Raw genomic sequence first — 24,383 nt, 5'->3', positions numbered from 1 at the left:
CTGCCATGCCTTACTTTATGACTACGTATTAAAAAAGGGAAAACACGGTATATTTTAAAGTCGTGCTTCCCTGATCCAATAACTATCAATGCCAAATTTCATAACAGCTATCCCCTAACTATTCAACTAGTAATCTCTCTCATTTTATTTTCCCCACCCCGTTTTTCTCTCTCTTACACAGCCACACTCTCCACTGCCATCCCTCTTCCAATCACTAAGTCCACCCAACATGCCATTCCACTCTGCTGACAACCATTCTTCCATTAGTTACTCTGTCATAGAAGCACCTTCTATTTCAAGAAGGTGAGCTGATAAAAAAAAAGAGAACCTGGTGCTTTGATTGCTGAGTTTTAAGCATGTATATTCCATGCAACACGCTACCTACCCTTTTTCTGGGTTTACAACAATGGCCCTGGGCTTATCCTGGTCTCCTTTCAGAACCACCCCCATCAGCCTTCCATCCAGGCGTGTAACATTGATTACATTTGTGGCTTCACAAGTCCAATAAACATAACGACTGTAGATGTCAATACTCAGATCATAGGGTTGTATGTCTAGGTTCTGATTTGGAACTGGACTCATCACAACTGTAAAGCTCTGGGGTGGGAAGAAAAAGATTGAAGACTGATCCAAGGAAGCAACCAGAAGAGAATTAGCTACACAATGCAGAATTACTATGTGAAAGCAATGGCTTTAAAATAATTCAGAGCCTCAAAGTTCCTTGGCACAAGTTACAGCTAAGTGTTGAAACAGAAAATAATAATAATGTTTTCTTTCTTTCTTTCCCACCCATCTGGCTGGGTTGCCCCATCCACTCAGGGTGGCTTCCAACACATTTAAAAACATAATAAAACATCAAACATTAACAATCTGATACAAAGTAAAAATTCACATAAACTTATATCAAATATGAGTACTGCCCTGAGACCTTTGGGTATAGGACGGTTTAGAAAGAAAGAAGGAAAGAAAGCAATATTCAATAATCCATTAAAAGTGCAGCACTTCTCATTTTCATGCTTCTACTGTAATTCCAAGAAAGAGAGATTGCTGTGTCAGCAGTATGTGGTTCCCACAGTTGGTGATTTTTATCTATCCATGCATGAGTTCATTTTTGAATATAACAGGAAATGTTTCCCAATTTAGTGCTTGTTAAAGCATTTCAATGCACTTTAAGACCCCTGCTGTTGTCTTTTATTTCATTTTTATTTTATTTTAAAGTGAACAAGGAAGTAAAATAGCTGTCCAGATAAATGCAGTCTTTGATATTTAAATTACCAGGTTGGCACTGTTTGTAATACACAATCTACAGTTAATATTCAGGTACCAGAAGGAAGTTTATTACATATATTCAGAATAAACATCAGCTTGACTTCTCATGCCCATTTTAATAGGAACATAAAAATATTTAAAACATATTGTAGTTCTACTTCTAAAGCAAGGTCTCTCAAATGTTGTGCTTTACTAGTTTTATGGGATGTCTGTTCACAAATCTACAGAATCTGTACTAATTTTAGCTAATTCTCCAAAGACTCATAAAACTAAGAGATAGGTAGGTTTGAAATATAATACGATCTCCTCAAAATTGAGGTATTCCTATTATTTACATCTGTTCTCCATCCATGACCATATTCCACATATACCCAGTAGATTTTAGTATACAAAATTCATTTATAAAATATTTAGAACATGAATACCATTTTAAAGAGCCCTATTCTCTCCCCCCCCCCAATCCTTTGGAAACCCCAACAACCCACACTTAAAATACCTGGCTGCCATCCTCATGTGACCTCCTGATAATGTTTTGCCGAGAGTCAATCCAGTACAGGTGCTTGTCTACAGGGTCATAGTCAATGGCTCGGATGTTCCTGAGGCTATGGATTGGAAGGATAATATCTGGACTCTGCTGCTCATCTATCACCATGCGATTTATTGCATTCTTCTGACTGAACAGCAAAAAACTGGTAGGGGCTTAAACATAAATACAAAAAAGCCAACCGGTCATTTTCAAAAACAAAAAAACTATTCATTTCACAAAAACATGTTTATGCTACTACACACGTATTAAAAAATCTATTTTGCTCTGGATATCTTGATAGTCTCCATTATGGCTTGAGTATTAAGAATAAAGCTCAAATCTTAAATTCAAGCATGATGTCAGTCATGAACTTGCTGGATAGCCTCCAACAAGGCTCAAGGCTCTCTGAGCTCTCCAATCTGAAATATAGGTACTGTATAATATGAGTGGCCTATGCTTAGGGTTAGTATTAGAGAACTAATTCATGCAATGTATTTTGAGCATTTAGGGAAACAGCTAAACAGAAAGTTACTGAGTTTTTCAGCCATGAATAAAAAACAAAAAGCCTAACACATGCAACCTACCTGTATATTCCGGCGTATAAGACGACTGGGTGTATAAGACGACCCCCAGCTTCTCCAGTTAAAATATAGAGTTTGGGATATACTCGCCGTATAAGAAATACGACCCGGCGTATAAGATGACCCCCGACTTTTGAGAAGATTTTTCTGGGTTAAAAAGTAGTCTTATATGCAGGAATATACAGTATATTCAAATCTTGCAAGAATCAAGTTATATCAGACCCCAACAAACCTTTCTATGTTACATGTGGAAATGGCTCAGTATTTGGCATATTCCTGCTCCATCCACTACAGCTAAATCTCATTTTTGTTTGTATTTCAAACATTACTGTAATATTTGAGAGGAACCACAAAAACATAGCCCTTTGCCCTCTGCACCACCTAACTGTGTTTATGGCTTACCGCTACATGTTCTGTTGTCAGAATTCAAGGAATAGTGAGCTGGACATCCGCAGACAAAACCACCAACAGGCACTGCCAAGCAGAGGTGGGAACAATGCCCATTACTGGAAGCACATTCATTCCAGCCCGCTTGACGGGATGAATGGAATACTAGGATATCCATCACGTAATCCAAGTGGTTTTGGATGACAGTTCTGTTTTGGCCACTGGTCTTGTTGGCACGTTCAATGCTTCGCCGGCTCCAGTCTGTCCAATAGATGTAATCCTGGTACTGAGTCAGACCAAATGGATGAGGCAAGTCATCTGCTATAACATCACGGTCAAGACCTGTTTTAGAAAGAAAAATATACACTGATGTCAAGATTTCCCCACCTCTCCCACACTAGGAAGGACAGTTCTAATCAAATACATCAACAGTAACTCATAGATATAATGAACATGAGAGCCAGTGTGGTGTAGTGATTAGCTAGTAGGACTACAAGTTGGGAGCTCAGTTTCAAATCTGCACTGTTTCAAACCTACGCTGTGTAACCTTGATCCAATCACTAACCTACCTCACAGGGTTGCTGCAAGGACAAATAGGAAGAAGGAGAATAATGTATGCCACCCTGAGCTCCTTTTGATAAACAAGTATTAAGTGAAACTTTGCAAATGAATGAATAGAGAATGAATGGAGAAATTTATGGGAAAACCTTTTAGACACACTAGAACAAAGTAATTCTGACAGTGTAAAAAGTTATATTCATAAATCTTTTTTCATAGGGACAGTAATTTATATTTATATGATACTAATGAATAACTGGTTGGTTCTTTCTGAAAATCAGTATCAAGCGAGCTTTTGCCCTTCTGCTCCGCGGGAGGTTTCTGTCCTCTGAGCTCGCCTTAGGACACCTGCGTTATGGTTTGACAGGTGTACTGCCCCAGTCAAACTCCCCACCTGACACTGTCCCAGGAGTGGGTTGCTGGGCGCTTGCAGCCAGTAGCGAGAGCCCCTCGGGGCTCCCCCCCCCCGCCTCACCGGGAAATTGAAAAAACGATCAGAGTATTGGTATTTCACTGGTGGCCTGGACAGGCCTCCCACTTATTCTACATGGCATTCAGACTTCAACTCTAATCTGGAGACTGTACATTTAGTAGGTGGGAACACTTTTTATGTTTTCATTTTACAATAAATGTACACATCCCCTTTCCTGGCTCTCAAAAGCACCACAGCTCAAAACATTGCATACCATTAAAAACTAAGTAAGAAAACAAAATATGGGTCAGCAGAAAACAAAGGCACTAAATTAGTATCAGAACCAGTCAATCATTGGAGAATGAGAGTCTTCACAAAGCAACGAAACATCAAGAGGAATGGATCAGATACAGTAGATTGTAAGAGGGGGAAAGAGACAGCCAGCTGGCCAGTCAGATTTCACTGAAGACCTTAGCAGTTGGGTTTACTGGAGCAGGCAGCATTTTAAATACCCCGATCCCCACTTCAGCTGACTTCAAGAATCCTAGCATGTTCCAACAAACCAGCGAAACTGTACCTAGCATATTTGAAGACTCAATTAGGTTGGTATCCAAATCAGTCCAATACAATCTTCTTTTAGCATAATCAATTGTGAGCCCATTAGCCCGTCCCACATTCGGCACCAATGTTGTACGTTCACTACCATCCATGGCAGCTCTGTCAATTTTGGGCTTTCCACCCCATTCTGTCCAGTACATGAATCTGAAAATATAGATCAAATATTCTGTATTCATCTCATACAGAACCAAAGACAAAACATAGAAATATATCAGAACTATAATGCTTAAACATTAGTTTTAGCACACAACATAACTTTCATTTCTTTTGAGAGGTAAATAGTTTCACTGTATTGTGTATAATAAATCCCTAGGTTTAAATATTCACACAGCCATTGCAAACAATGGGTGGCTTTAGGTACATAATGACTCTGAGCCTAACTTACCTTACAGGGCTGCTGTGGAAGATAAAGAAGGAATATATGGTGATCTGACACTAAGTAAAAGCGAAACTAACAAAGTGCCATGGTCAGATCACTACCTGGTGCAACTGAACTTCTCCGCGACCCTTCCCCTTGGCAGGGAGGTGGGACCTATTCGGATGGTCCGCCCCGCCACTTAATGGATCCAAATGGCTTCCAGAGAGTGGTAGGGGATGCTTTATCCCATATTGATGGCCTTTCAGCCGATTCCCTGGTGGCCCGCTGGAATGTGGAGTTAACCAGGGCTATTGACTGTTTGGCTCCAAAGCGCCCTCTCCGATTGCATGGAGCCTGGACAGCCCTGTGGTTTTCTACGGAGCTGAGGGTGATGAAACAGTCGCTGAGACGGCTAGAGCGCCGGTGGCGGAAAACGCATTCTGAATCCGACCGAACACGGGCTAGAGCTCAACTTCGAGCCTACCAAGTGGCAATGGCGACAGCGAAGAGGACCTTCTTCACCGTTTCTATCGCATCTGCAGAAAACAGCAGCAGGAGACTGTTCCAGGTGGTTCGCAATCTATCTGAACCACCTTCGTCATCAATCAGGCCCTGGTAGGGACCCCAATATCTCCTGTAATGCTTTTGCAAAGTTTTTTGCAGATGAAGTCGCTCAGATTCAGAGGGAGGTAGACTCCACTGTGGGAGCCCTGTCTAGTCATGTTTCATGGGATCAATTTCAATCTGTTACCTCCGAGGATGTGGACAGGCTGCTTGGACGAGTGAAACCAACCACCTGTCTCCTTGACCCTTGCCCATCCTGGCTAATAAAAGCGAGCTGGGAAGGGCTGGGCGATGGGCTCCGCGGGGTGGTAAATGCTTCCCTCTATGAGGGAGTATTCCCAGACCCACTGAAAGAGGCGGTCATTAAACCACTTCTTAAAAAACCATCTTTAGATGCGGGTAATATGGCCAACTATCACCCAGTCTCAAATCTTCCATTCTTGGGCAAGGTGATTGAGCGAGTGGTTGCTGAACAACTCCAGGAACGCCTGGAAGAAGCGGACCATTTGGATCCCTTCCAGTCAGGATTCAGGCCTCATCATGGGACTGAAACTGCCCTGGTCGCACTGGTCGATGATCTCCGGCGGGCTAGGGACAAAGGTGAGAGCTGTTTCCTAGTTCTGCTGGATCTCTCAGCGGCTTTTGACACCATCAACCATAATATCCTGCTGGAATGTCTAGAGGGGTTGGGAGCTGAGGGCACTGTTATACAGTGGTTCCATTCCTTCCTTCTGGGCCGTGTTCAGAAAGTGGTGGTGGGGGATGAGTGTTCAGACCCCTGGGCTCTCACTTGTGGGGTGCCTCAGGGCTCAGTCCTCTCCCCCATGCTTTTTAACATCCACATGCAGCCGCTGGGAGAGATCATCAGGGGGTTTGGGGTGGGTGTCCATCAGTATGCTGATGATACCCAGCTCTACCTCTCTTTTAAATCAGAACCAGTGAAGGCAGTGAAGGTCCTATGTGAGTGCCTGGAGGCGGTTGGAGGATGGATGGCGGCTAACAGATTGAGGTTGAATCCTGACAAGACAGAAGTACTGTTCGTGGGGGACAGGAGGCGGGCAGGCGTGGAGGACTCCCTGGTCCTGAATGGGGTAACTGTTTCCCCTGAAGGACCGGGTGCGCACCCTGGGAGTCATTTTGGACTCACAGCTGTCCATGGAGGCGCAGGTCAATTCTGTGTCCAGGGCAGCTGTCTATCAGGTCCATTTGGTACGCAGGATGAGACCCTACCTGCCTGCAGACTGTCTAGCCAGAGTGGTGCATGCTCTAGTTATCTCTCGCTTGGACTAGTGCAATGCGCTCTACGTGGGGCTACCTTTGAAGGTGACTCGGAAACTACAACTAATCCAGAATGCGGCAGCTAGACTGGTGACTGGGAGCGGCCACCGAGACCACATAACACCGGTCTTGAAAGATCTACATTGGCTCCCAGTACGTTTCTGAGCACAATTCAAAGTGTTGGTGTTGACTTGTAAAGCCCTAAATGGCATCAGTCCAGTATACCTGAAGGAGTATACTTCCAACATTCTGCTCGGACACTGAGATCCAGCACCGAGGGCCTTCTGGCGGTTCCCTCGTTGCGAGAAGCCAAGTTGCAGGGAACTAGGCAGAGGGCCTTCTCGGTGGTGGCGCCTGCCCTGTGGAATGAATGCCCTCCCAACAGATGTCAAAGAGGAAAACAACTACCAGACTTTTAGAAGACATCTGAAGGCAGCCCTGTTCAGGGAGGCTTTTTAATGTTTAATAGATTACTGTGTTTTATTTTTCTGTTGGAAGCCCCCCAGGGGTATAATGGGTGGGGTATAAATATTATTATTATTATTATTATTATTATTATTATTATTATTATTATTATATATGTACATTGGTCTGAGTGTCTTAGAGGAAATGTGGAATATACAGTTTATAATTATAATCCACTATGCTAGATGCTATATGATTTTAATCGTATTTTTATTGGTTATTTTAGTTATTATCAGTACTGAAAAAAAGCCCTGGTTATTATATTAAGTTAGATAGGTAAAGGGACCCCGACCATTAGGTCCAGTCGTGACCAACTCTGGGGTTGCGGTGCTCATCTCGCTCTATTAGAATCATAGAATCATAGAGTTGGAAGAGACCACAAGGGCCATCCAGTCCAACCCCCTGCCAAGCAGGAAACACCATCAAAGCGTTCCTGACAGATGGCTGTCAAGCCTCCGCTTAAAGACCTCCAAAGGAGGAGACTCCACCACACTCCTTGGCAGCAAGTTCCACTGTTGAATAGCTCTTACTGTCAGGAAGTTCTTCCTAATGTTTAGGTGGAATCTTCTTTCTTGTAGCTTGAATCCATTGCTCCGTGTCCGCTTCTCTGGAGCAGCAGCAAACAACCTTTCACCCTCTTCTATATGACATCCTTTTATATATTTGAACATGGCTATCATATCACCCCTTAACCTTCTCTTCTCCAGGCTAAACATACCCAGCTCTCTACACCATTCCTCATAAGGCATCGTTTCCAGGTCTTTGATCATTTTGGTTGCCCTCCTCTGGACACATTCCAGCTTATCAGTATCCTTCTTGAACTGTGGTGCCCAGAACTGGACACAGTATTCCAGGTAAGGTCTGACCAGAGCAGAATACAGTGGTACTATTACTTCCCTTGATCTAGACGCTATACTCCTATTGATGCAGCCCAGAATTGCATTGGCTTTTTAAGCTGCTGCATCACACTGTTGACTCATGTCAGGTTTGTGGTCTACCAGGACTCCCAGATCCTTTTCACATGTACTGCTCTCAAGCCAGGTGTCTCCCATCCTGTATGCCCAAGTGTAGCACTTTACATTTCTCCCTGTTAAAATTCATCTTGTTTGCTTTGGCCCAGTTGTCTAATCTGTTCAGGTCATTTTGAAGTGTGATCCTGTCCTCTGGGGTATTAGCCACCCCTCCAAATTTGGTGTCAAACTTGCTCAGCATGCCCTCAAGCCCATCATTCAAGTCATGATAAAGATGTTGAATAAGACTGGGCCCAAGACAGAACCCTGTGGCACCCCACTAGTCACTTCTCTCCAGGATGAAGAGGAGCCATTGATGAGCACCCTTTGGGTTCGGTCAGTCAGCCAGTTACAAATCCACTGAATGGTAGCATTGTCTAGCCCGCATTTTACCAGCTTCTTTACAAGAATATAATAGGGCACCATGTCAAATGCCTTGCTGAAATCAAGATAGGCTATATCCACAGCATTCCCTTCATTTACCAGGCTTGTAATCCTGTCAAAAAATGAGATCAGATTAGTCTGGCCGAGGGAGCTGGCGTACAGCTTCCAGGTCATGTGGCCAGCATGACTAAGCCGCTTCTGGTGAACCAGAGCAGCACATGGAAATGCCGTTTACCTTCCCGCTGGAGCGGTACCTATTTATCTACTTGCACTTTGACATGCTTTCGAACTGCTAGGTTGGCAGGAGCAGGGACCAAGCAACGGGAGCTCACCCTGTCGCGGGGATTTGAACCGCCAACCTTCTGATCGGCAAGCCCTAGGCTCTGTGGTTCTACCCACAGCGCCAGCTGCATCCCATTAAGTTAGATACATTGTTTTTACTGGTACTCATCTTTTAATGGTTTTGCCTGAAAAATGTATAGGGGAAATTGAACATCTTTTTATATTACAGCTTTTAAATTGCCAAGTGATCTGTAGCTTTGTTTCTGTCATGGCATGGGATTGTAAGGAGGACAGTGATGATGACTAACCTGTGACCCTCCAGATGTTGTTGTACTCCAAGAGGAAGGGATGATGGGAACTGTAGTACAGTAAAGTCCACTACCTCTGGTGTAACAACATATGATCCTATCTACTCTATGGATCACATTACCATACCCTTATACTGCCTATTTTATTCTAATTATTCCCTGGCATTACATGTTGGAAAATCATTGGCATGGGCAAATCATGTTTTTGATGAGTTAAGACTTACCAGGGGTTATTCAACAGGTAAAGAAGATTTCCTTAAGATATCTTTTTTGTCTACCACTATTAATATTTTCCTGCCATGATCAATGTAACAGGATATACCCTCAACTCACCCAGGGCTAGGATGAGACCCAGCAGGCCTGGCTTGCACCACATGTACTGTAGGAAATCATCAAGAACACTCTGCAACATGTAAGGGGTTTGTGACTGACATACAGAGATTCATCAGCACACATGTGAAGAACAGAAAGGTAGCAAGGTTTGAAATCAGTGGCTAAATGATCATTCTCACAGCAGTCAGCATTTTTTCCTCAAACCTTGCTGAAATTGAGTCAGCATATAGTTTAATTGCTTAATACAGAAAATTAAGCAAGCCCCTTACCCTTCAGCAGGATCCAGTGCTAATGCCCGAGGACTATCCAAATCCTTCCACACTAGAACCTGTCGATGCTGCCCATCTAACTTTGACACTTCAATACGATTTGTTCCAGTATCGGCCCAATACAAGTTCTTTCCAAGCCAATCCACAGCCATGCCTTCCGGGTAATCCAAGCCAAACTCAACTACATGCTCCAAGGCACTACCATTCATGAATGCTCTGCTGATGGTCTGCAATGGGAAGTAGCAGGAGAGGGAAGGCAAGAGACAGAGAGTACACATGAAAGTTAGGAAACAGCACACTACTTTAGTACATTTATATAGAGCTCCAGTGTGTTCCTGTGGTTTCTCTTCTTAGTTCTCTCTCTCTCTCTCTCCTGTTCTGATTCACACAGCATTTAGTGCACAGGTTCTCCCAGCTGCCACTGGGTTTTCTCAGTCAGCTTCTAGGGGACGTGTCCTCCTTGTAAACGTTCCTGGCATCCTCCACTCCCCCTTTGTATTGCCAGAAAAGATTTCTAGGATTCCCCACACCTACCAGCTGTATTGTGGACTGTATCAAGGAACCCTGGTACATCTATACTCTTCCTTGGAATGTCACTGTATCAGCAAGCAGAAGAAGTATCCGTGCTCCATCCAAGAGGTAAGGCAACCATCTCAGGTGGCAGGATCCAGGGGGCAGCTGATCCTAATGTTGACCTTTAGTCCCCCCTTCTTCCCTGGTGGGGAGGGGGACACTGTTTTGTGGTTTGCCTCAGGTGCCAAAATGTATTTGGCTGGTCCTGCATGGGGCTGCCCTACTCCAAAGGGAGAGAAGACTGGGTGCATTCAATATCCTCAGTGTTTTTACTCCCCTTAAGCACCAGACATTTGGGCTGGTTCTCAAAACTTCCAACGGGATAAAACGCTCTTCCAAGTACCTGGTAAAATGTTGCTGTTTTGCTCAATTTTTCCTGAAGTCAATGTGTGTTAACTGCACGACTGCATTACCTTTAATGAGATGTCGGTCCAATATATGCGATTGTCAGTTACATCAAAATCCAGAGCGGAAGCTTCTTTAACTCCTGTGAGTGGGATGGCAACGTTGTTGTTGTTAGTCTCAAGAGAGATCCGCCTGATATCTGCTCTGCGAGAAAACAGCAGGAAAGCTTCTGGGACTATGCAGGTCTTCATGTCACTTATAAGCTCCAGGCCTATGGGGCAGGCACAGCGCAAACCCTGAGGCCTGTACAGGCAAAGGTGGCTACAACCCCCATTCGACTCTGCACAAGGATTTGTACCTAGGAAGACAGAAGGGGAAAACCATTTAGGATTCTTCTCTGATGTGAGACTAATATAAACACAATTCTGAAGGACTGTTGGCAGTCACAAAGTTTCCCAAAAGTGCAGAAATACAGAGTTAACTCACGTTATCTGCACACACACATAAGTGGACTGAACCAATTCAGACTCACTTCCTGTCTGGCTGCCATGTCGTACAGCTGTTCCCAGACCAGCGGAGCCTTTCTGTGTGGCTAATTGAGAATAATATGGGAGTAATTATCCTTGCAAAAAAAAAAAACCAGGGCCGGGGGGGGGGGGGCAGCTCCACCTGCCGGCCGTCCTGAAGGAATCTGGAAGGTGTGGTTTCTCCTTCTAACTTTTCTTTCCACCAACCACCACTCTGCAACCTGACTACTTTCACAAAAGAAAGCACATCACTCCCCACCTTAATTTCAAGCACAGTTCACAGGCACTGGTGGCTGGTGGGGGGCCAGGATACTTTCTGAATCCATTTTTTTTACAGGCCACTGACAATAAACAACATTTGGTCCTCCTCATTCCCACTAGGGGCAGATGGCTCAAACTACAGTCAAACCTCGGTTTAAACCTACCTCTGTTTGTGACCACTTCGGTGAGTGACCGCCGCGGACCTGGAAGTGTTTACATCCTGGTTCCACGGCGTCGGATGCACAGATGCGATCTGCGAAGCTCGCGCATACACAGAAGCGATCTGCACAGAAGCGCTCTATCGGCACTTCGCGCAGGCGTAGAAGCGTGCCTTCGGGGAGAGACCCCTTCGGCGAGCGACCGCCTCCGCGGAACGGATTGCGGTCACAAACCAAGGTACCACTGTACTGTCATCCCGTGCTAGTGCCACCTTGTGTCCCATTTGTGCATTCATTTTTAAGGGGAAATCCTATATAAACAGCATAAATAAATAAATAATCTGAGGGTTGCATTTTTAGTTTTATTTATCATTTATCAGCTACTTAGAGCAGTGGATACTTTCTCTTTGGCATTAATTATGGAACCTTCTCTTTCATGCATAAATTATGGAAGCTGTTTAAAAACAATCCCAGCAATTAACTGTACAGGTAACTCGCAACTTGCATGCATTCAGTGGAAAGGGGGTGGGCGTCCAGGAAGAGAGACTTTGGCAATCCCGCGTGATATTGAACCCAATGTGTTATGAACTATAATAATTTTTTTGCTTTGCACACTATCCCTGGAGCATAAACCCAGCGTAAACTGAGAGCTGTCATACAAAATAACGTGCACTCTTTCTGGAGAATGGAGAAAAAGGTGGGCACCCCCAGGTGAATTAAATATCAAGTTTGCAGTTTGGGGCTGCTATTAGATCTAGTCCCTTATCTTGGATACAGAGGTGGTACTTTTCACCAGAGTTAACTTGGACTTTTTTTTGACTGAGTTTGTTGCTTTTAAAAAGAAGTGTATTCTGATTTTATCCTTGAGACTACTTATTTATTTGCCATTTATTATAAAGTTATGTCTTGTTACTTTTTGTATTATTGGTAGTAGTCTTCACTCTTGGAAAGTAAAAAAGGCATAATTCTTAGAAGTAAACAAATAAAGTGAATGCCAACTTAAACTGCATGGTGCTATATAAAACACAAATTTAAACAGCCAAAGTCCCCACTCTCTCACTCTGTATGGTTAAACACACAGAAAGGTTCATCCTCAATTGAAACATCTCCCTTTTCAACTGATTACTAAACACCCTCTTTAACCTAATAGTGTACAGCTTAGATTTCTAGGATACTCACCAAGTATCTGGTGGACATTTGCAGCCTTCAGACCCATGAGGTCAGGAAGCTGGTCTATGATGATTTCCCTTTCCGCTGTCTGCTTATGAACTCGCTCAATGCTTCGCCTTTGCCAGTCTGTCCAATAAATATAGTCCCCCAACAAAGTGAAACCAAAGATATGAGGAAGCTTATCCTCCACAAGGACTCTCCTGCTAGTTCCATCTGTGTTCATGACCTTCACAGGTACAAACAAACAAATAAATAAATAAATATAAGTGATAGTACCTAAAAAGCAATGATTATCAGACCATTTAGTTTAATAAATCTCAGTGCAACTCAACATTATAAATTAAAGGTAAGTCCAAAGTATTGTTATAGATGTGGGTAAAATTAATATATGCTAGGATTTTGCATGTTTGTGGTATGAACGGAGAAATATAAGCTGAAAAGGGATTCTTGGGTAGCCTGGCCAAATTAGGGCCCTTAAGGGAACAATAGAGAGCCACTGAGGGTCTTTAACAAGACAAGAACATCTTGCCCCAGGTGTGACCAGAAACTGGGGATTTAGAAGGTTGCCAGGGCAACTGCTCTGGTGAAGGGCAAAGGGGCTTCTGGGAAGAAGGAAAAAAAGGGGGGGGGAGATCCATCTTTGGAGTGCACTGGCTGCAGGCAGCTTATGCTGCTGCCTCTTGGAATGACTGTGCTGTAAGATCTGGAGCCCCTCCATGCAGACTGAAGGTGTAAATGGGTGAATAAACCCAAATCTTAAAGCATGACAGTCTCCTCTGTGTCTTCCGTTCTCCAAAGGGACACACACCTTGTGTGTGTGCCTGTGGTCCCATGTGCTCTTGCACCGGGCTTCTGTAACAGTATCCACTGAATATACATATGATGCTCTGTGATTCCTTCTTTCAGCTTTAATTCCTCATAAACGTTAAACACACACACACCACCTTTAAAGAAAACACTAACAAAATTATGTCATACCGGTAACGTATTCATGCCTCTAGCAATGGAAAGGCAGCAATGCCCACTCCCCACCCTCTGCACTGTCTAATACACTTTTTTGCTTTTGGATAGGTTGCCCTTTGCAGAAGTTACAAATCCATGGCATGTTTCAGAATTCACTGAAAATCACCAGAGTGCTGAACTGCACCACCATGTATCCATACCCTCAAGAAATGTGGGTTGCCTCACAACTTGTATACATAAGTAATGATTAACTTTAAAGCAAGATGTGTGCACATCTGTACATGAAAGAAAAATCATTCTGGTACATCACCTTCCTTGTCTGTTCCTTGCTCAGACTGAAAGCTCTTTGTGTTTTTGCTCCTCTGTAAAATGCTATACAGTGGTGCCTCGCTAAACGAAATTAATTCGTTCCACGGGTCAATTCGTGAAATGAAATTTTCGTCTAGAGAGTCCCGGTTTTCCATAGGAATGCACTGAAACTTAATCAATGCGTTCCTATGGGCTCCGGGGGACTGGCGGCAGGGAAGGCAGGCAGGCAGGTGCTTGCTCTCTTGCCTGCCTGCCTTCCCCACCGCCTGTCACACGAAGATCAGCGGGCGCTGTTTGCGGGGCTTGTCAACCCCGGCAAACAGCGCCCACCGATTTTCGGCTCTGTCCCCCGATGAGCTACGGCTCGGGGAAGCAGGCAGGGAGATGGCAGATGTTGCCATCTCCCTGCCTGCTTCCCCAAGCTGAAGCGCCCGGGCAAGCCCGTCACAGCGGGGGATCCCGCCCGTCACACAGCGGGGATTGTAGGGGCTTCTCAAGCCCCTACGATCCCCGCTGTGTGTCGGACGGGATGGGGGGAAGCGGAAGAAATATCCTCCGCTTCCCCCCCCATCCCACCTGTTGAGGGGCTAGAGGCGGAGGTGGGAAAAGACCTCCGAAGTTGCGCTCCGTGTGGGGGGAGGCAGGCGGGAGGCGGCGGCGGTAGAAGGTCTTTCCCCCCTGCCGCTCAGTGTCCAAGGGGAAGACAGGCAGGGGCAGCCTCCGCACCGCCGCGTTTCAGCTCCGTCCCCCCTGGCAAAGGAAGATTAGCTGTCAGCGTCCCGCGTTGACAGCTGAGCTTCCTTTGCCGCTTTCTATGGCCGCGCTTCGTAAGACGAAGCGACGGTAATAGAAAATTTTGTCGTCTTACGAATGCCTCTCGCAACGCAAAACTCTTTCGTCTAGCGAGTTTTTCGTTGTGCGAGGCATTCGTAAAGCGAGGCACCACTGTATATATTGACGGTGATTTGCAAACAAAACCTAGTGGTATGAGACAATTCTTGTGAACACCCTGTGAAAGATTTCCCCCTCTCTTCCAAATATCAGGTGCACAACACTAGAGCATTTCCTCTTATGTTACCAACAGAATCCCATGTAGCTCCCACATTTCTTATTTCCTAAAACAACAACAATTATGTGTGAGAGCTGGATTATAAAACATTTGGTTTGTAAAGAGATTGAAGCCTGGAACCCTACCAAAGACTCATACACATAAGAAGAAAGTAAATGCTTTTCAATAGCATAAATGAGATTTTAAAATAGTTAATTGAAGTTGCTTGAATTAGAATAAGATTTTAATTGGCTAGAATCAGATATAAGCCAATTACGATCTTTCCCAAATGTATCTCGGCGGAAGTGAAATTGTGCCGTCTAGCCCCAAGTCATGCATAATCCCAAATTGTATGAGTGTTTTATGATGGCCTATACTTGTAATGCTGGGATGTGGGTGATGCTGTGGTCTAAACCACAGAGCCTAGGGCTTGCCAATCAGAAGGTTGGCGGTTCGAATCCCCGCGATGGGGTGAGCTTTCATTGCTTGGTCCCAGCTCCTGCCAACCTAGCAGTTCAAAAGCACACCAAAGTGCAAGTAGATAAATAGGTACCGCTCCGGCGGGAAGGTAAATGGTGTTTCTGTGCGCTGCTCTGGTTCACCAGAAGCGGCTTAATCATTTGCTGGCCACATGACCCGGAAGCTGTCTGTGGACAAACACCAGCTCCCTCAGCCAGTAAAGCAAGATGAGCGCCACAACCCCAGAGTCATCCGTGACAGGGGTCCCTTTACCTTTATACTTGTAATGCCTAATAAAGGTTTGATGAAGTACAGTAAGTAAGTCATAAGTATGAGTGGTTCTCAGATCTTATAACTGAAATCTATTATGCTTTTCAGTACTTGCTTCTATTTACATGTGTACTTGCCCTATTTAAATGTGATTCCCATGCATGGATTCCTGGTGGAACAAGAAGATGTGCAAAGGAAGGAGATCTGGAAGAATGTTACCACCCAGGCAGGCCCATTCTTCAAGCTGCATTGAGGCCTGCCAACACCACCCTCAGTGCCATACAAAGGGTTAGTTCTCACCTGAAAAGCACCTGTTTTAATAATGATTGAGTTGCAAACACTACCAGGGGAGAAGTCGCTTTTTCACACACTTCTTTTGGCTGGCTGGCACCTCATTTAGCTTCAAAAGCTGTCTACTAAGCTGCTTGGTCTTCTTCTGTTTCCTTTTATTGTACCTTTTCCCTTTTGTTGTATGACACTTTGAATCCCTCCCCTTTTCAGCCGAAAAGAAGTGTATGTGTATGTGAAATAGATAGATAGGAAGGTGGGTAGACAGACAAGACAGATAAATATCCCCCAATAGATAATTTAAGGTTTACTAGGGGCCACCGAGAACCTTGCAATTAATTGGGTTACTAGGTTATCCTGCTGTTATCCTGAATTGGAAGTGCTATCCCATAATATTTTTAAAAAACAGGTGGGTCCAGGGTGACAAAATGTCTGTCCCTTCACAGAATATTTTTTTGGGGGGGGGAAATAAGACAATAAATACACTTCAGTAAATTAATATTACAGGCTCAATTATGAATGTTCAGTAACTTTGTTTGAAATGTGCTACGCAGTGTTACTTTTTCAATGAAAATGACAAAAGTCTCAATCTGCAAGAAACTCTTCTACATCCAGCTGGTGTCTCCAGTGGTTTCTGCTCATTTTGAGGCCACTCCTAAAAACCCTTCAAACCACAGCAACAATACAGACTAAGACAGAAAACAGATGTGACCACCACACTACATGCCAGACCTTTCTTCCTAGAGTGACTAAGCTCCCCACAAGGGGGGAAATGGCCTGTTTCAGCCATTGCAACTAGAATCAGAGAACTGTAGAGTTGGAAGGGACCTTGAGGGTCATCTAGTCCCAACCCCCTGCAATGCAAGAATCTCCAAGGAAGGAGAGTCTACAACCTACTGAGGGAGTCTGTGCCACTGCCAAACAGCTCTTACTGTCAGAAAGTTCTTCCTGATGTTTAGTTGGAATCTCCATTCTTGTAACTTTAAGCCATTGGTTCAGGTCCTATCCATCTGCAGCAGGAGAAGCAGGAGAAGGAACTGACAGTTCCAGTTCAGGTTTGTAACGTAAAGTAAGTGCAAAACCTTTGAACTGCTCTAAAATACATGTGCTAACAGCATACAAGTCCATTTTCCATGTAATATTTCTCATTGGAACTTAATCATTCTCTTCTCCCATTATTCATACAATTCAGTTATACTCCTCAAATTCTTTTATTTGCCTCCTGTTCTTTCCCAAGCAAGTGTAAGTACCTCCACAGCCCTTCAAGATATGCCCCATGCCCCCATCTGTTGTGTCTTGTCCACAACCATTGTTTCTGCAATTCTGATTATTATCAGCCACCCAAGGTCTAAATACTGCCTTAAAGAACTACGATTTTTCCATGTTGTCTCCCTGTGCTTGGATCTCCTTCCTAGGACCCCTTATGTGAATCCTTGGCTTAATTCCTTTGTCCCCAACTGAAGCAAAGCCTCAATATACCATGATTTGGAAGAACATGTGTGAGCTGCAGTCCCATGTGCTTTCTGCTTCTTCCTCTGTTTTCTGCTTAGCATAGAGCAGGAGGATGGAGGGGGTTCATATGTCTCAACCTAACTTCAATATTGACGATTTTGATACTTGAATCTAAAAAATTCATTTTTGGTTTGTTCCCCAACTTCAACTGTAAAACTTTTAAATACAGTATCCAACAAAATCTCAATGTCTGTTGGTCCCGTCATGAGTGATTATTACTAGCCACAGAGACCACTGATTTCAGTAAACCCAACCAAACCAGAGCAAATGGATTTAGGATTATAACCCATGCAGGGGTGGGGGACTTTAAATAATTTGGAGAAATGCCTACCTAATCACAACCTAATACACACACTATATACAAACTCATTTGCTCATTTCAAAATAGTCTGACCAGCTCTAGAATTACAATAGTCAGCAGGTTTAGAGTATCTGTTTCATCTGCATTTTTCCCTTTATACTTGCAGAAGCTCTGGCCCCCTACTAAACCAAACTGTGTAACAGTCTGTTCTCAGTTTGGCAATGAGTCAACTGCTCTGGCCTATCAATTTTCATCTCTCTCTCTCTGTGGAGAGAGGGGGTGGAACAGAGAACAGTAGGTACGACGTGTGATCAATCTTGGTGCATCATAATTCAAGTCTCTGAGATGGGGGGGGGGAGTCTAAAAACCAGGATAATTTCCCCAAATACTTGATGTGGGGATGGGTGGATTAAAATAGGAGGCGGAGGCACACTTCACTCTACTCTTAAAATTTTGTATCTTTGATTTCCTGATTTCTTGATTAGCTGAGAGCGAGTAAAGACTTTAATCTTACAACAGTGAGGCAGCCAGTTAATATTGCCTCTCACCCTCCCCTTAACTCAGTAAGCCAAGACTCAGAAGCAGCATTGTGCAATGGGGATGCTTCTGATTTTCCCTCACAGTGGTCAGCTATGGTTTAGGCAGCACTGCCAATTCTGGTGTGACCTTGGTGTGTCCAAGGTCTATCCTTTGGAATTAAGTCACTGTACCTATTTTGGCAGAGAATGTGGGAACTAATGATGAATATTAAGAGTGTGTTCTGAGGAACACATGGTGTTAGATGCAAAAACATAATGACTTCAGTTTTCAAAGGCACACCTTATCCTTATTGTCAGGGGACCTCCATACAGGGATCCTCCCCCTCTCCTGCTGACCAGCACACTGCCCAATGAGAGCAGCAGCAGCAGGTCAGAGGAGGGGGAGGAGGAAGTCAGGGGGATGAAGGAGAGAGGGCTCAGAGATGCTGCAGAGCTTGGGCACTGCCCCGGCCAACGGGCTGAGCCCAGTTAAGACTGGGACTAAGCGTAAGGAAGGGAGGCTGGTCATGTAACAGGAAACGTCCACTCCCGGATTCTGTGAGTGACTAGCAGGTCATGTTTCTTGGCATCTCTGCACTGTAAATACTTTGCACAATAAACCTGTTAAAGACAGGCAAGAGTTTGGCGTCCTACTTACTCAAGAGTAGCCACACACAAGCCCTGACACTTATCATAGCACACTACTATTCCTCACCACACAGTCTAGGATTTACGGAGCTGGGGAAACAACTGGTTTCGCAAATGGTGCAAACAGGAACGGTTTGGATTCTTAGATCACGGTCTGCAGTTTCTTGAAGACGGACTTCTGGCAAGTGATGGGCTGCACCTCACAAGGGTTGGAAGGAATGTTTTTGCCATGAAACTAAAAAACCTCATCAGGGCTTTAAATTGACATGTGGGGGAGGGAGACAGTGGTCCTGAAGGTAGGAGTCTATCAATTGCTGAAGATGATAATCCAAATGTCAAGGACCAAATGGAGCAAACAGCATGCAGACCTAGTGGCGGGAGGAAAATACAGTGGTACCTCGGTTTATGAACACAATTGGTTCCGGAAGTCTGTTCATGAACTGAAGCGTTCATAAACTGAAGCGAACTTTCCCATTGAAAGTAATGAAAAGTGAATTAATCCATTCCAGACGGTCCACGGAGTACTTAAACTGAAGCGTTCATAAACTGAAGCGAACTTTCCCATTGAAAGTAATGGAAAGTGGATTAATCCGTTCCAGATGGGTCCACGGAGTACTTAAACTGAAGCGTTCATAAACTGAAGCATGGGTGTAATTGGTTCCGGAAATCTGTTCATAAACTGAAGCGTTCATAAACTGAAGCGAACTTTCCCATTGAAAGTAATGGAAAATGAATTAATCCGTTCCAGATGGGTCCGCGGTGTTCATAAACCGAAAATTCATAAACCGAGGTGTTCATACACCGAGGTTCCACTGTATCCTTAAATAAGAGACATGGGGGAATGATCAATGGTCTTCAATGTCTGTATACTAATGCACAGAGCATGGGAAATAAACAAGATGAACTTGAGCTCTTGGTACAGCAAACTAAATACAACATAATAGGCATCACTGAAACCTGGTGGGATGAGTCTCATGATTGGAATGTAGAAATAGAGGGATACAGTGGAACCAGGGTGGCTCGATTAATCCACTTTCCATTACTTTCAATGGGAAAGTTCGCTTCAGTTTATGAACGTTTACTCCGCGGACCGTCTGGAACGGATTAATCCACTTTCCATTACTTCCAATGGGAAAGTTCGCTTCAGTTTATGAACGCTTCAGTTTATGAACAGACTTCCGGAACCAATTGTGTTCATAAACCGAGGTACCACTGTACAATCTATTTCAGAGAAATAGACCAAACAGGAGAGGAGGAGGAGTAGCGTTATATGTCAGGGATGTGTATACCTGTGAAGAGATCCAGGATTTAAAACTTCAAAGCCAAACTGAGAGTATCTGGGTCAAAATTAAGGGAGAGAAAAATAACAGTGATCTCATTGTGGGAGTTTACTATAGATCCCCAAGCCAAACTGAGGACACAGATGATGCCTTCCTGGAACAGATGGCCAACCATTCAAAAGGAAGTGAGATAGTAGTAATGGGGGATTTCAACGATCCTGATATTTGTTGGATGTCAAACTCAGCCAAGAGCATAAGGTCGAACAGATTCCTCACTGGTCTTGCAGACAATTTCATTGTCCAGAAAGTGGGAGAAGCAACAAGAGGATCAGCCATTTTAGATCTGGTCCTAACCAATACTGATGACCTTGTTAGTGGGATAGAAGTGGCAGGTTCATTAGGTGGGAGTGACCATGCTCTTCTGGAGTTTATTATACAGCGGAAAGGAGCAACCAAGCATACTAAGACTCAAATCCTAGACTTTAAGAAAGCCTACTTCAGAAAACTTGGAGAAACGCTGGGTGAAATCCCATGGACAGTAATACTAAAAGGGAAGGGAGTTCATGATGGTTGGGAGTTTGTTAAAAGGGAGATATTAAAAGCACAACTTCAGGCAATACCAATGAGACGGAAACATGGAAGGTGCCTAAAGAAGCCAGGGTGGCTATCTAAAGAACTTTTAACTGAGTTAAGATTTAAAAGGGATATGTACAAAAAATGGAAAAAGGGGGAAATCACCAGAGAGGAATTCAAACAAATAGCCAGCACGTGTAGAGATAAAGTCAGAAAAGCTAAAGCACAGAATGAACTCAGGCTTGCTAGAGAGGTTAAAAGCAACAAAAAGGGCTTTTATGGGTATGTCTGTAGCAAAAGGAAGAACAAGGAAACAGTGGGGTCACTTAGGGGAGAAGATGGTGAAATCCGAACAAGGGACAGAGAAAGGGCAGAACTCCTCAATACCTTCTTTGCCTCAGTCTTCTCAAAAAAAGAAAACAATGCCCGACCTGAAGAATATGGAGCAGATGATTCAGCAGGGGAAACACAGCCCAGAATAAGTAAGGAGGTAATACAAGAATACTGGGCTAACTTAGATGTATTCAAGTCTCCAGGGCCAGATGAACTACATCCAATAGTATTAAAAGAACTGGCAGAGGTGATTTCAGAACCACTGGCAATAATCTTTGAGAATTCCTGGAGAACAGGTGAAATTCCAGCAGAATGGAGGGCAAATATTGTCCCTATTTTCAAAAAGGGGAAAAGAGAGGACCCAAACAATTACCGCCCAGTCAGCCTGACATCAATACCAGGAAAGATTCTAGAGCAGATCATTAAGCAAACGGTCTGTGAGAAAGAAACTCTGTGAACAGTAAAAGTCAGCATGGGTTTCTGAAAAATAAGTCATATCAGACTAATCTGATCTCATTTTTTGACAGAATTACAAGCCTGGTAGATGAAGGGAATGCTGTGGATATAGCCTATCTTGATTTCAGCAAGGCCTTTGACAAGGTGCCCCATGATATTCTTGTAAAGAAGTTGGTAAAATGCGGGCTAGACAATGCTACCATTCAGTGGATTTGTAACTGGCTGACTGACCGAACCCAAAGGGTGCTCATCAATGGCTCCTCTTCATCCTGGAGAGAAGTGACTAGTGGGGTGCCACAGGGTTCTGTCTTGGGCCCAGTCTTATTCAACATCTTTATCAATGACTTGGATGATGGGCTTGAGGGCATCCTGAGCAAGTTTGCAGATGACACCAAATTGGGAGGGGTGGCTAATACCCCAGAGGACAGGATCACACTTCAAAATGACCTTAACAGATTAGACAACTGGGCCAAAGCAAACAAGATGAATTTTAAGAAGGAGAAATGTAAAGTACTACACTTGGGCAAAAATAATAATGAAAGGCACAAATACAGGATGGGAGACACCTGGCTTGAGAGCAGTACATGTGAAAAGGATCTAGGAGTCCTGGTAGACCACAAACTTGACATGAGTAAACAGTGTGATGCAGCAGCTAAAAAAGCCAATGCAATTCTGGGCTGCATCAATAGGAGTATAGCGTCTAGATCAAGGGAAGCAACAGTACCACTGTATTCTGCTCTGGTCAGACTTCACCTGGAGTACTGTGTCCAGTTCAGAGCACCACAGTTCAAGAAGGATACTGACAAGCTGGAACGTGTCCAGAGGAGGGCAACCAAAATGGTCAAAGGCCTGCAAACAATGCCTTATGAGGAACAGCTTAGGGAACTGGGTATGTTTAGCCTGGAGAAGCCATGTTCAAATATATAAAAGGACTAGCTGACCTGGCCACGCATTGCTGTGGTTCCTTCCTGTGACCCCCCCCCACCCTGTCACGATCCATGGCGTATCCTGCCCCTCCTCCCCGGCTCATCCCTGTGTTTCCGTAGGATACCCTTCCCTCTGTTGTCCCTGGGGAGTGTTGGCCCCTCCCCCCTGTATCTCCATACCTTGGCCCCCACCCTTCGAAAACTAACTGTTAGGTTCTGTGTTCTATTTCCCAGCATGCACTTTTGTCTGAACCCTCTGTTGTTCCTGGGGAGTGTTGGCCCCTACCCCCGGTATCTTCCTACATTGGCCCCCGTCATTGGAGAAGGAGTTGTCAGTTTCTGGGTTCTATTTCCCAGTATTTACTTTTGTCTGAGCCCTCTGTTGTCCCCTCCCCCCTGTATCTCCATACATTGGCCCCTGCGAACGAATCGTGAACATTTCTATATATTTAGATTAAGGATAGGGGATGATGATGTGCCCTGGGACCCAGATAACTACTTAAAGAATCCCAACCCGGGGGGGGGGGATCAAATAGCGAAGCCCCGTAGCAACAGACAGGCCCAGACAGAAGGAGGGGGTCATATGGGCCACTTGGGGCGGGCCTCCGAATCTAAAGGGGGCCTCGGTCAGCATATTCACAATCAGTAAAATGAGAAAAGTAACAAAAGGGTTAAAAAAAGGGCCACATTATCTACCTGGCCCGGGCAAGGGGAAGGTAGGGGATTGTAAATGGGGTGGGGGGTGGCCACTGCAAATATCTGAGGACTTAAACTGGGGAGAGAAAGTGAATGGTTTTTTTAAAAAAACACACAGAGAGGCTTACAATCAGTTGTTTCTCCTAAAATAAGACATACCCATAAAATAAGCCAAAGCAGGATGTCTAAGCATTTGTGCAATATAAGCCATACCCCAAAAATAAGACATAGTTATAGGCGCAATTCTGGAGGGCCCCAAGGAAGAGGCAAGGCTGGACGCGTAATAAAAAATAAGACATCCCTTGAAAATAAGCCAATGTGGGTTTTTTTTAAAGGAATAATAAATATAAGACGGTGTCTTATTTTTGGAGAAACATGGTAAAGCCTAAGTTAAAAGGGGCACGACTGCCCTTACTTAAAATGGCCGCCGGAGCCTCGCATGTGACACAACGCCCACTAAATTATAAAGTGAAAACCCCTTGCTGTGCCCCCAAGTGCGTGTTAGGAGAAATGATGAACGACTTCCTAATGCTGCTAGGCGTTTATTAATGCAGCCGCCGGGAGAGGCTTTGGGCTTGGGGTGGAATAGCTGTTGGTGGTTGCAAGGCCTCCTGTTTTATAGGATCTCGTGGCAGAGGCGGGGTTTGTGGGTGTGGTGTGTTGTTGTGCCTAATCCCTGTGACTGGCCCCATGTGTCCCGATCCATGATCTATTCAGTTTGTCCCCCCCCCCTCCATGACCGGCGTATCTCAGGACGTTTTGAAGGATGGTATTTATTTTTGTCTTGTGGGTTTTTTGGGGGGGGTAGTGGTGCTAAATTGTAAAGTAAAAACCCCTTGCTGTGCCCCCAAGTGCGTTGATGTGGGTTATCTACCCCCCCCACCCTACATCAGCCCATGACCTATTTGGGCTCCTCCTCCCCCCACCTCCCACCCAGGGCTCCATTTGGGATAGTATTTAATGGGCTGTAGACCTGAGGCCTAGTATGTAAAATGGAGCCAAGGCCTCCTGCTTTACAGGATCTCGTGGCAGAACCGGGGTTTGTGGGTGTATTGTGTTGTTGTGGCTTATCCCTGTGACTGGCCCCATGTGTCCCGATCCATGATCTATTCAGTCCCCCCCCATGTGGTAGTGTTGCTAAATGGTAAAGTAAAAAACCCTTGCCGT

At 44.5% G+C, this 24,383-nt stretch overlaps 1 protein-coding gene across 3 annotated transcripts in view; it reads right to left on the bottom strand.

Annotated features, from left to right (window-relative positions):
- The window catches only part of LRP6 (LDL receptor related protein 6), a 106,299-nt gene that overhangs the window by 17,073 nt on the left and 64,843 nt on the right, over positions 1-24,383 (bottom strand). For all 3 annotated transcript variants that reach the window (XM_035102240.3, XM_060275147.2, XM_035102241.3), the window contains 7 exons: positions 12,646-12,862; positions 10,589-10,878; positions 9,603-9,829; positions 4,311-4,495; positions 2,779-3,105; positions 1,766-1,968; positions 386-597 (listed from right to left, as the gene is read on the bottom strand). In XM_035102240.3, coding sequence (XP_034958131.3) covers positions 386-597; positions 1,766-1,968; positions 2,779-3,105; positions 4,311-4,495; positions 9,603-9,829; positions 10,589-10,878; positions 12,646-12,862 — 1,661 coding nt within the window. The remainder of the gene's footprint in view (positions 1-385; positions 598-1,765; positions 1,969-2,778; positions 3,106-4,310; positions 4,496-9,602; positions 9,830-10,588; positions 10,879-12,645; positions 12,863-24,383) is intronic.

This window comes from Zootoca vivipara, chromosome 5 (genome assembly GCF_965207765.1).
Source record: "Zootoca vivipara chromosome 5, rZooViv2.hap1.1, whole genome shotgun sequence".
NCBI classification, from domain to species: domain Eukaryota; kingdom Metazoa; phylum Chordata; class Lepidosauria; order Squamata; family Lacertidae; genus Zootoca; species Zootoca vivipara.
Note: the sequence above shows the minus strand (reverse complement) of the source record. Positions and strands in the feature narration are given on the sequence as shown.